Genomic DNA, 12,018 nt, shown 5'->3' with positions numbered 1-12,018 from the left:
TGTTCGCCTCTTCACTCCTTACCTTTGATGTAGACCCTGGGCAAAATATTTTGGAAGGGAGCAGCATGCAGCAAATCACACACTTCTTCTTGGGACTGAGGCAGGAGGAAGAAAGATAAAAGGTGTTAAAAATTCCCTAACAGTTTGGTTCTTCAGCTGTCTGAAGGTTTTTTTGGGGGGGAGAAGTACGGTGATTCATGTGCTTCAAGAGGGCTTGATCAGATACAGCCCAACTTGCATAAACAACAGAACCGGAAGAAAATGCCATATGACTCCACAGTAACAATTTATACAAATCCTATACAAGGTAATTTGTTTTCTGAAAAATCTGGAGCTTTGCAAGTGGTTCTTTATCTTATCCAGTTAGAGTCTAATGCAAGGCTTGTTCAATCGGCTGTCCAAACCTTGGTGCTGAGTGGTGTGGCATTCCGTCATGATTCCAACATGTGCCGTTCACTGTTAACACAAGCTCCTTCTACTTTTGTGTGACACAACAACATCGTATGCTGCAAAGGAGTAAGGGAGTGTCTGCACCAGTTCACTGGGTAGTTACAGACAACCATCTGTTATATATGCTTGTAAACTTTATCTTGGTGCATTTGTAAACATGGCATTGTGACTGGGCCTGCAGACTCCTTTGTTAGTAACTCCTAAGATTCTAGCCTTAAGCTGGGGCAACAGGTCTCCTGGACATCAAATCCGCTAGGGCTGGAATCTAGTGGAATTCCCAGAAGAGGAAGATGTGCAGTTAGTATCTAACATGGAAGGGGGTTGCTCAGACCTTTCAGATTCTGAATCAGGCCACCCACCACTCAAGATAATGCTCTCTCTGGCCTGGGTGCCCATTATTTTCCCCTTTCAGGGCTAACAGCAGCACAAGGAAAGAGGTGATAGGTGAGACAATACTGCAATTCAGCTTTTAAAAAGATGTGAACACAGATCTCCCAGCATATTGTGTATTTTGACTCCTTAAGCTCTGGGATTCATATCTGCCTTCCTTTGTGATTCCCAGTGAGAGGTATACCAATCCTGCAGAGCCAGAAGGCAGAACTACAAGTTTCATGTATTTCTATAATCCTTTTTATAGACTTTTTCTTTTCTTTTCTGGAATGCACTGTTGGCCCACGATATAAAGAGAGATTTTGCCACTGAAAATTGTTTTTAACTCTGCTGGGAGAACTTACCTGTACTTTTTTAAAAAATCTAACCCCCGTGGCTGCAGTATGTAAAAGAAAAAAGTCTACAAGACATGTTATTCCATAATGGGTAACTCCCCCTTGAGCCTGAGCCTGCTACTTTTAGCAGAAACTTGTACTCTGGACCTGTTCTAAAACTTTTTAACAACTACTGAGTGACCTGAAGGTACTGGCCAGGCCTGGCGTATTACCCGAAGCTCATACCCCTGATGAAATGGAACATCAAATATAGGAAACCACTTATTGTAGCATCTGACCATATGCTGAGGTAAAGAAGCAGAGATGCGATAAAAATGACCTAAATTTGATCAAAAATTAGTTTCCTGTACAGCTGCACATGCACAGAATTAAGTTTACAAGCACTGACCAGGAGCTAAATGGTTTTCTGTAGCTTCTCCTTGTCACTTTTTCTTTTCTCTTCAGGATGCCCATTATTGAGCCTTTGTTTGTTGCCATGCTAATCTTTGCACACTGGCAGTTCATATGCGCCAAGATCAGCACAGGAATAATGAAGGACAATGACGGACAAATGTGTTGATTAAAAACAATAACAAAATGGCAGGCTGGGGTGACATCTCAAGTAGATTTACAGGGTAGCCGATGCTCCAGTTTGCTGTTTGAAATGGCAAACTTAAAGGAAGCCAAGTTTCACACAGTACAAAGCAATCCTAATCAGGGACCCCACCTGTCACGAGGAACAGAGAAACTGTTCCAGGTATGCTTGTTAGGCATATCTGGGGCGGGGGTGGTGGTGCAGACATAGTTCATGTCTTGCTACTTCAAGTGGATAAAACTTTGGTGTTGCCTCCACTAGATTAATACAGTTTGGAGACCTCCCTCCAAGGTTCATAAAAGATAGCTCTGCAGGGTATAGTTTGTGGACCACACAAAGGTATACGGAAGGAATTTAAATGTTTGTTTGGTATCCACTTTTAAATACACTTAATTGGAATCAAGACTCATTGATGTACACTGTAGCCTAACAACTTCCTGGCTATTAATTTTTGGTCACAATATAATTTCTTGAGGAGAGAGACCTTTTAGCTTTTTGTTTTTTTAACTCCCAAGAAACCACGTTCAGGATGGGGCTGGAAGAGGCCCAAGGAAGAACCACAGAATGAGAAGCAGCTTGAAAACACATACAGTTAATCAAGTTAATCTAAACCGCAGACACACAAAGAGGTGAGATCTGGGAAGCAGTAATGCCAAAGGAGACTTGAGTAATGGTTGGCAGTGAATTCTGCATGAGTCTACAGGGCAGAACAGCAACTGAGTAAGCCATGATGGCTGCAGGCTGCATGCAAAGAGGCAAAACACTGCAAAAGGAGAAGGTGTCAGGGTATCTCTGTGCTAGGGACACATTTAGAATGTCATGACCGATTTTCCAGTCTCCAGCTCTATCTTATAACGTCAAAACGATGTTCATAGGACTTAACAGTACAATCCTGTACAAAGTTATTCTTCATGGGATTGCACTGTTATGTCATTTACAAAAGCAGCTCATTGTGTAAAGAAATATAACTGCCTCTTACTTTATAAGAAAGATGCTGGAAGATTTGGGGGATATTGGTTCAATCTCATCTTACCCCTAGAACATCAAACACAGAGTTTGATCTCTCCCTGAGAAATAGTACAGCATCTAGCTGTTATGGTACTTTAGAAATATTATTATTATTATTATTACTGTGGTTATTACTATTACTATTATTATAACTACAATTATCGCCAAAAAAACTCCATGAGTGTACAAGTCTCTTTTGCCTTCCATAGGAGACAATGATGAAGCCTTATTTGTGTACACATACTATGTGTTTTATTACATCGTAGCTTCAGGACTAGTTGTGCTCCATAGTACATTCTGAATAACTGAACGGCACTGCAATCCTAATCACAGTCACACCGTTCTAAACTCACTGACATTACTTGACTTAGAAAGGTGCTTAGGGCTGTACAGTCTGTTCCTACATTAGTAAATACACAGAGTAGCTTGTCTCTGGAAAAGGAATTTTTTTTAAATCATAAAATGATTGACATTATGATGTTCAGGAAATCATGAATTCAAAAGGTCTTTGTAAAAGACCAGCCCACTAGGAATACATTATTTTTTTCTGCTAGGAAAACGACTTGTGTTGTAGAATTTTGATCCAGAATAATATTTGTTATTTGGGGGCAGTGGAGTTAAAGAGGAAAAAATAAGCTCATGTCAAAATATTCTCCCCTTCAACAGAAGATAAACAAGCTCAGAGAGCAAAAATTAATGGATCAACCCACAGTACAACTATACCCAGTAACTATACAGCATTACATTCTATATATTTTGAAGCCTCCAGGAAGACCAAAGGAATTCCACAACATCCACAGAAATGTATTATTTTGATGCAGAATCAAAATCATTACTGAAGAACTTAGAACTCAAAGAGGATAAGGCTACTGCACACATGGATTCTGCTGCCTGTTCGTTTCAGAATACCACAGGCTCATCTACTTTTTTCACAGCAAGTGAGTGACTGCTCTTACCTCCATGTTCCTTTTCTTGTTCCTAAAGCAATACAAAATTAGCTCTCTAATGATGTATCATTACTATGAGAAGCAATTAAATGTGCTAAACATCCCACAAGAAGAAAAAGGTGTGCACATTCAAGCACAGGTTTGACATTACGCGGATCAGAAGGACCAACATATTGACAATGGGAGAAGGCATTAAGAGAACTGCAATAACTTTCAAAAATCCAAAGCAAACATCTATTTGATCTTAATGGAAGGTGGCAGGTACCAAAAAGGACTAATTAGACATTTATGAGTACATCCCATATTCTTGGTTGGGCGCCCGCATGCTAAACAAGACAGGCAGGGAGTGGAACAGAAAAATCAGGTGCTGTTTTTGCAGGTTTTGAAGTTAACGTCATGCAAAGATCCCAGTCTGTGCTGGTATCACTATTGCTGCCATTCCTGAATGGGAGTATGTAGACATGCAAAGAATAAGCCAGGGATCTATTTAAGGGTACGCATGGCCTGCAAGGACTGGCTCTAGAAAGGATGCACACACATCCTGCATAAAGACCACTGTGCAAATGAGCTCCAAATCCCCCTGCGGGACTACAGGATGGCATGGCTGAGAGTTCATACTGTCAGTACACAATATACCTCAACCCACAAGCAAACTACATGATGATCAGTTGTGATTTCTACTAATCAAAATTCAGAATATAATCCATTAATGTTCTTCCAACATGCAGAGATTTTTAGGTTATGATTTCAGCAGGTTATTTCCTACATATTGCATTACAGCTGACATTAAATCCCCTTCAACATACACATTTAGATGGTACCACAGTTACTGCATCACAACCTCAGATGCTGTATTTGAATTGGGATGTCTTATTAGGATTATTAAGCCACTTTTCATAGTCTTTGAGTTTGCCAGTGTTCAAAGGAATTCGTTTTAACTCACCAAGGCCTGCTCTATGAGAAGGCAGAAAAGAATGGCATTACCCACTTCTCTCAGACTCTGGAACACATCAGTCTTTAGCTCTGCATACTCAATTATGTCCTTTAGCTGGTGATGGAAAAACTCCAGGATTCCTTAAAAAAAAAGGAAGAGAAGGGTAATTAAGCAAGGAGGATATGTTATTATAAAGGATGAGTGCCATGAAGAGTGAGTTGGCAATGCTTTTGGGACTAGCTGTGATCCTGAGTGGTTGCCTCATCTCTATGGGGATACACCAAAGTTCTCTTCTAGAACATGGGAAATTTTCCCACAGAAGGAGTCATCCTTCCCCTAATGTCATGAGTACTCCTCCAAAGGAAGATTCCTCTCTTAGTTCAGACTGGCAGTTTGGCCTGATACAGGCACGTTTCACAAACGGATTAAAGGGGTCGGTTCACACAGCCACAGCTGTCAGGCGTTCCCCAGCCGCACTCAACCCGTCCTATGACGATTCCCTACCACGTTAAAAAAGTACCAGGTGAAAGCAGTAGCAAAACCCTGGAGGGTGCATTGAACCCGCTTCCTGTAAGTGTGCATGCTAAAAGCCGCAAAACAAGCCGCATTGCTGCACCTATGCACATAGGCACATGTCGCCGGAGTGAAAAACAGCCGCTTACAGCTGCGCCTCCACAAGGAGCGGGCCAACAGTGTGAAGGCTTCCTTGCGCCTCCTCCCCAGTATGCTCCCGCATCAGAAGGTGCAGTGTGACCTGGAATCCCTGGTACAACTTGGTCTCAATCTTTTTGCCCCGCCTCCCTCACACTTCATACTGGCAGTCTGTCCTCAGCCTTAGCATAAGAAAAACCTCAGCTCCAACCCTATCCCTGTATCTGCACTGCACTGTTGTGCTGTTACACTCATGCTTCTCTTCTAGACAGTAATGATGCAGAATGAAACTGACAGCATTTGATTGGTTGGTTCACAATAAAATAACATAATCAAATCATTAACACCTAATAATAAAGCAAATATAAAATAGCAGGTCAAATCAGTTTGGAATTATAAGAAAGGCAGTTGGGGAAGACAGGGGGCAAATAATTTACTGCTCTGTGAAGGCCAATCAAAACAAATATGTTTCTGGAAAACCTAAGAAGTGTATTTTGTCTGATCCTTCAACAACTTGCTACTACTAGAATTATGCAGTGGCTGAACTGATGCAGTTCATCCACCTCCCTGTTTCTTCCAGTGGTGGCTTGCCAGTAGATGCAGAGATGCTCCTCAACTCCTTGACTACTGCTCCAAAATGACCAGTACTACACAGGCCCATCACTGACTATTATTCACTGAATCCAACTTTCCCAGCTTGGTCTTAGCCTGTACTGGATTCCTATACAGTAACTAGGTTGTGGGCCTGACCCCCTGGTGGGATGCCACCAGTGGCTTTCCCATGTCTTCACTTTCTCAGAAGTCTTCATACATTAGTGCTCCAATGCAAGGTCAGAAGATCTCACACACATATACCCCAACACTGCCAGTGTGGAGTGCTAGACAGACCTGAACCAGACAGAATGGAGTTCAAACCCCTGCTCAGCCTTGAAATTAACAGGATGGCATTGGCTGAGTTGCTATTTCACAGCCTACCTTATTTCATGGGGACTGAAAGGATAAGACCATTTTAGCTTTCCTGAGTAACTTGAAATGTCATAAATAAAGATTAAAAACTTGCAATCAGCCATACTGGCTCATACAAAATCCATTTGGGATGGTCTCCATAAATAAAGATACCTGTAATAAAGAGTTCTCATTTAGAAACATCTAATACAGTTCAAGTACAAACCCGGAGATCCATATTCATGCCTTGGCAGCCGACATATCTTTGGCATAACCTCTATCAAGGTTTTCACATACTGAAGGATGGTCCCTTGTAACTATCAGAAGCAAAGGAAAATAAAATCAGCATTAAAAGTTAGCCTAATATAACTGAAAGCTTGTTCAGCTTTACAAAGTGGTCAGCAGCCCACAAATCTTAGTTGGCTTCTGTAATCAAAATTTGTGGTTGCCCCACACCTCCCCCAATTATGAGGCCTTGCCTATCTGATAATATGCTAACCTTTGGAGGCACCTGAAAAAAGAAAAGTCCCAGTGAGACTTAAGCATTTTCTTTAAGGGATTATTTGAGGAATAAAATCATTTCAAGGGATTTAGGGTTTAAAAAACCACCTGGCATGTTTCCCCATAATATTGATTTTAAGGATAGATGGGTTGCTATTTCGAATAAGTGTTCAATGGATTTAATGGCCCTTCTAATAGAAATGCCCAATCCAGAAACTTCTAAATTACAACAGGAAATTGAATCTCTTAAGGTTGAGATCCAAAAAAAAATTGGGAAAACAATCCTTGGCTGATAAGATGGTGACCTTAAATAAAGGTATGGAAAAGGAGTATATGACAATCCAGAAGATTAAATTCAAGAAGTTTCAGAGGGATTTAAGAGATTACGAAAAAAATAGAGTCTATGAATGGTCTAAAAATACAAAGGCAAGTCTGAGGAGTAAATCTGCCTCCTTTAATACCACCTTCAATACAAGTTCAGAAATAGGAGAGATTTTGGGGAGGAAGATTTGTCTGAAAACTCTTTTGGTAAGCGGTTTAAGCAAGAGTTTGGGATAATTTAGTGCTTAGTTGCTCCGATCACCTAAGTCTCCATTGGCCGGGGTTATACCTTCTGCAAATTCTGGTACTGATTTTAAGAATATATATTATCATTAAAATTAAATATAAGTCTTAATGGGCAGTGGTCACTTAAAAGGCTATCAACAACCTCAAACCTGTCTACAAACTTCAATAAAGTAGGCAATACAGCAAAATAATCAATTGTACTGGCCCGTAAGGTTGACAAATAAGGAGCCACCAGTTATATGCCATTTAGGACATGTAAATTGGCCCATGAGAGCAGTTCCAAGAACTTGTCCAGATTTATTAATGACCTTATCCTTAGAAGAGCGATCTAAAAGGGACGAGTAAGCAGCAATTATCGAGTTCATACTAGCTCTTGTGTCTAAGGCACCTGGTCCGATTCTGGGGTTGAAGTCGCCACCTAGTATAAAATGCGAATTGGGAAACTGAGAAGTTAAAACTTCAATGGAGGCTCCCAGAGAATCCCAGGGACTTCCATTGGGTTTATACTTGGAATTATTTGGAGGTATGTACACATTTGGAGGTATGTACATATCCTGCCAACCTAGCAGTTTGAAAGCAAGAAATTGCAAGTAGATAAATAGGTATAACTTCGGTGGGAAGGTAACAGCGTTCCGTGCGCCTTGGTGTTTAGTCATGCTGGCCACATGACCACGGAAACGCCTTTGGACAGCGCTGGCTCTTCGGCTTTGAAACGGAGATGAGCACCGCAACCCTAGAGTCGGATTCGAGTGGCTTTCGAGCAAGGGAACCTTTACCTTTACCTTTATGTACACATTAATGCATATAAGATTACCAAAATGAAGACCTTTGATTAGTAAAATTTGAAAATTACTTGGACAACTGTTTTCCAATGCTTGTAATTCAACATCCAGATCTACTGTTATAAAGATTGCCAAACCTCCAGAACCCCAACCTTTTGAATGGGATTTAACTGTGGGGACTTGTAAGGTCCTGTAACTCTTAACAAAGGGCTGTTTTAGGTCGTGACTCCTGGTTTCCTGGAGAAAGGTTATATTATAGCCATGCAGGAAATCTAGAAGGTCAGGGTCATGTAGCTTATTTTGCCACCCCCCAAGATTCCAAGACAAAAACTTTAGTTGTCAGGCCTCAGATGTTATCTTATTTAGATTATCCCCAGGATCTAAAAATATACAGCCATTTTTGGGTGGCCCACCAGTTACCCTTTGACCACCTCTTGCAGCTACTTCAGGTTTGCAGGGCAAATAGAGTTCAGGAGCCTTCTGGGTAAAATTAGGTTTGGAGTGCCTATCAGACTGGTTCATGTAGGTCTTATGGTTCACTGGATCTGGTGCAGAAGACAGCAAAGGATCAGACTTAGGTGGGCAATCAAGAATTTCATTATTCTGATGAATGGCAGCAGGTGCTGCTGTTAGAGGATCTTTTTTAATACTTAAGAGCTTAAGTCCTAAACACTCCAATCTGATCTCTGTTTGTTCTGTAGAAGGGAGGCCCGAAAAGGAATTTAAGAGGTCCTCTTCTATTGTATTTTCAAATGAGACATGTTCAGGATGTTCAAACTCCATATTAGGATGTGTAGGTAAATTAGTCCACTGAATCAGATCTTTCTGGGGAACATCAAGAGGCTGTCTTTTGGAGGATCCTTTGCCAAGTTCTGAATTTGGAGTGTCTTGAGGCTTCATCAGCAGAGGAGATAAAAGTAGATTGTCAAAGACTTGGAATGGAAATACCCCTTTTAGGTGTAGAAATGATTTTTGACAGAGCAGCATTGCAGGTATTCTGGAGCTATCAAAAGTAAGAAGAATTCTTTGGGCTTGAAGAGGCTCTACTGAGACCAAGTCAATTGAAGAGAATCTCAGCCCCATAAGGGCTCTTAAATGGTGCTTCACCTGTTGTTTGGAGCTCCAGGGGAGCATCTGGCCTTTGAATCTACGCACAGTGATACACACTTTGTTTGGCTGTAACTGTAGCTGGTATTGTGGTGACCCATCCACAGACTGATGCTTAATCACTTTTTTTGGTCTCTCGCTTTAATGAATTAGAATTTTGTTTGCAGTCAGTTTTACCAGAAGGGTTAGAGAGAACACAAAGATGTTTTGACATCCACTGGAACAGTTGCTCAATTTTAGAGTCAACATGGCTTAGTCTTCTAAGAATGAGATCCACGGTTTTAGCAGTTAAGTGGGCAAAGTCCTTTAAAATAGTATCTGTATCATTCGCTCTGAGGCCCTGTTCATACGAGGCAGTTTGGGCCGGGAGTGGGCCGGATTGGAAGCGCAGAAACGGGCGCGATCTCACGCCAACATCTGGCTGGCGTTGCGCTCCCGTCTCCGATCCGGCCCTTCCCCCGTTGACGCGCTTCAAAAGTGAACCACCTACCTTCGGTGGTTCATCCGTTTGCTCCGCATCACCCTGGCCGTGGGATCGGCGGTGCGTCTTGCCGCCGGCTCATCCCCAGCCCCCAGCCGAACTGCGCATGCGTGAGCATGCGCAGTTCGGCAGCCTCCCCCTCCCGATCCTCCCTTCCTCCCCGGCATGTGATCGTGCCGGGGAGCAATGGCGCGCATTGCATGGGATCCGTGGGACCCTGCCCGCGCATCTCTTTTTTGATGCGGCTCTTTTTAGCCACGCTTTGCCGGGTGTTTTCCCTGCCGTGTGGCAGGGGCCTGAGTTTGTCTTTATTAGCTTCATTCTCCTCCTGAAGGCAGGTAGTTAAATCATTCCACTTATCAAATTGGTTTTCAGGTACATCATTTGCCAAAGGAGCGAATTGGTTTGAGGTAAAAAAATTTATCCAATTTTGTCTGTTTATGAACTGGTGATGGACTTAAATCATCTGAATCACATGCCCTCTTAAACGGTCCCTTTCCCATTACTGGGAAATCTCTCCTTTGATTATGCAGCAAGTTACCAAGCTGGTACAGTTCTTAAGAAAAACACCTTTATGAAAAGGAGAGTTTAGATATACAGCCTCCTCGATGAGCTCTTCAACCCTGAAGTCTTGAAGCCTGAGAGTGGTAGTTATAATTAGCCAGAAGCAGCAAATTACAATCTTTGTTTATAATCAAAGCTCTCTCCAGCGACTTTAAGCATAATGACAGTGGTAATCCTGAGTCAGGTTAGTGTTTTGCCTTTGGGAGATTCGAAACTTCAAAGTTCAGACAGACAACGCCAAGTTGTTATCTCATGGTGACTGAAGCAAACAAAATCAGAAAGTCTTGCCAAAGGACGTTTCCAATCTTCCAGTTTTTCTAAACTCATTCAGGAAGGCTCAAAATACTGTAAATAAGGCCAAGGAAGGAAAAAAAAATAGTTCTAACAGGCTCTGACCACTATAATAGTAATAAATTTAAATGAGAGTGGGAGAGCCTCGGGGGTGTGCCGCAGCTGCTCCAGGAACCGGAAGCTCCAAATGCCCAGGTAAGAGGTTTAAAAATTCCACTGGTCTCTTATCTAGTACTTCAAACAATATTAATTTTTTAGACAAAATAGGCAAGAGACACATGACAACAAAACCAGAATACAGCACAAGAGAAAGGCCCTAAAAACCCACAGGTAGTCAACCTGTCTAATTACTATATCTCAGAATTGTAAACATGGATTGTTAAAAAGGAATTCTCTTTTATTCCTACTCCACATCATGATCCTTTTAAGTTAATGATAGAGGTTCAACAATTATTTAGAAAAATTAGGCTAGCAGATTTCTTTAAGGATAAAGGAAATCCACTACAAGGACATAGTTCAAAATTTAAACCTAAATCTACCTTTAATCCTCCCTCACAAAACCCTAGGCTTTCAGCTTTTCAAGAATTGGTTTTGGAACGTCTTAAAAAAATGCAGGAGACAGAAATATAAGTTTGGCACAATTTCAGTGCAGCTGAGAGACAACTAATTTTTATGACAAACAGATGAATTGTGTCTAAAAAAATTATTTCCAATTTCAAAATGATTTTTCCTGGCAAACTTCTGGTAAAGTGATGGGGTGCAAATTTCCCCCTGAACTTGCTAATTTATTCATGAGCAAATTAGAAAATGAATCCATGCAAGTAATATATACAGAAGTAACATCGTTCTCTATAAATGATATTTTGATGATATTTTTATCATTTGGCAAGGCTCAGAATATCTGCTAGTACAATTTAAACAATTTATCAACACAGTTCATGATACCATCAAATTTGAAATGACTTTTTAATAAGAATTAATTCTTTAGATATGGAGGTCAGGAAGGTGGACAACACAATCAAGACAGATATATCTAGGAAACCTACTGATGCAAATTCTTTTTTTTTTTAAATCAGGGGATAGCTTCCACAGTTCATAAACCGTACGTTACCAAGACCATACGTATATAAGGGTGTATGGAAAAGAAAATCAATGAGCTGCATGTTTTGCACCTTTGAAGATGGCTGTGCCACTGCCAAGGAAGCTCTAAGGCTGTCAGAGTTTTTGACAGGAGATATTGATAGTCATTGGTTTTGAAGAATGTAATGGGTTGCTCAGGAATTCCAATCTCCTCTTCCTCTTTGTCAGACAAAAATTCCCCTTCTGTCCTCTAGATTGCTGCTGCCCATTAAGAAGAACAGCTGAAAAGACTTGCTCTGTGCTTTCAAAATGGCCACCATGCCTGAAAAAAAGGCTTGAGGAGCCATTCGTTTGCCTCCTCCAGGCTGGGGGACTGAGGATTAAAGAAAGTATGAGGGAGGTAATAGAGGA

General features: G+C 41.3%; 1 protein-coding gene across 1 annotated transcript in view; it reads right to left on the bottom strand.

Moving 5' to 3' along the window:
• Positions 1 to 12,018, bottom strand: part of LOC107124835 (cytoplasmic FMR1-interacting protein 2) — a 119,186-nt gene that overhangs the window by 17,089 nt on the left and 90,079 nt on the right. Inside the window, exons 25-27 of the mRNA XM_015428342.1 lie at positions 6,461 to 6,551; positions 4,648 to 4,778; positions 23 to 95 (exon numbers count right to left, since the gene is read on the bottom strand). Of these exons, the coding sequence (XP_015283828.1) occupies positions 23 to 95; positions 4,648 to 4,778; positions 6,461 to 6,551 (295 nt within the window). The remainder of the gene's footprint in view (positions 1 to 22; positions 96 to 4,647; positions 4,779 to 6,460; positions 6,552 to 12,018) is intronic.

The sequence above is a fragment of the Gekko japonicus genome, unplaced genomic scaffold (assembly GCF_001447785.1).
Source record: "Gekko japonicus isolate JY-2015 unplaced genomic scaffold, Gekko_japonicus_V1.1 scaffold635, whole genome shotgun sequence".
In the NCBI taxonomy this organism is placed as follows: Eukaryota; Metazoa; Chordata; class Lepidosauria; order Squamata; family Gekkonidae; genus Gekko; species Gekko japonicus.
Note: the sequence above shows the minus strand (reverse complement) of the source record. Positions and strands in the feature narration are given on the sequence as shown.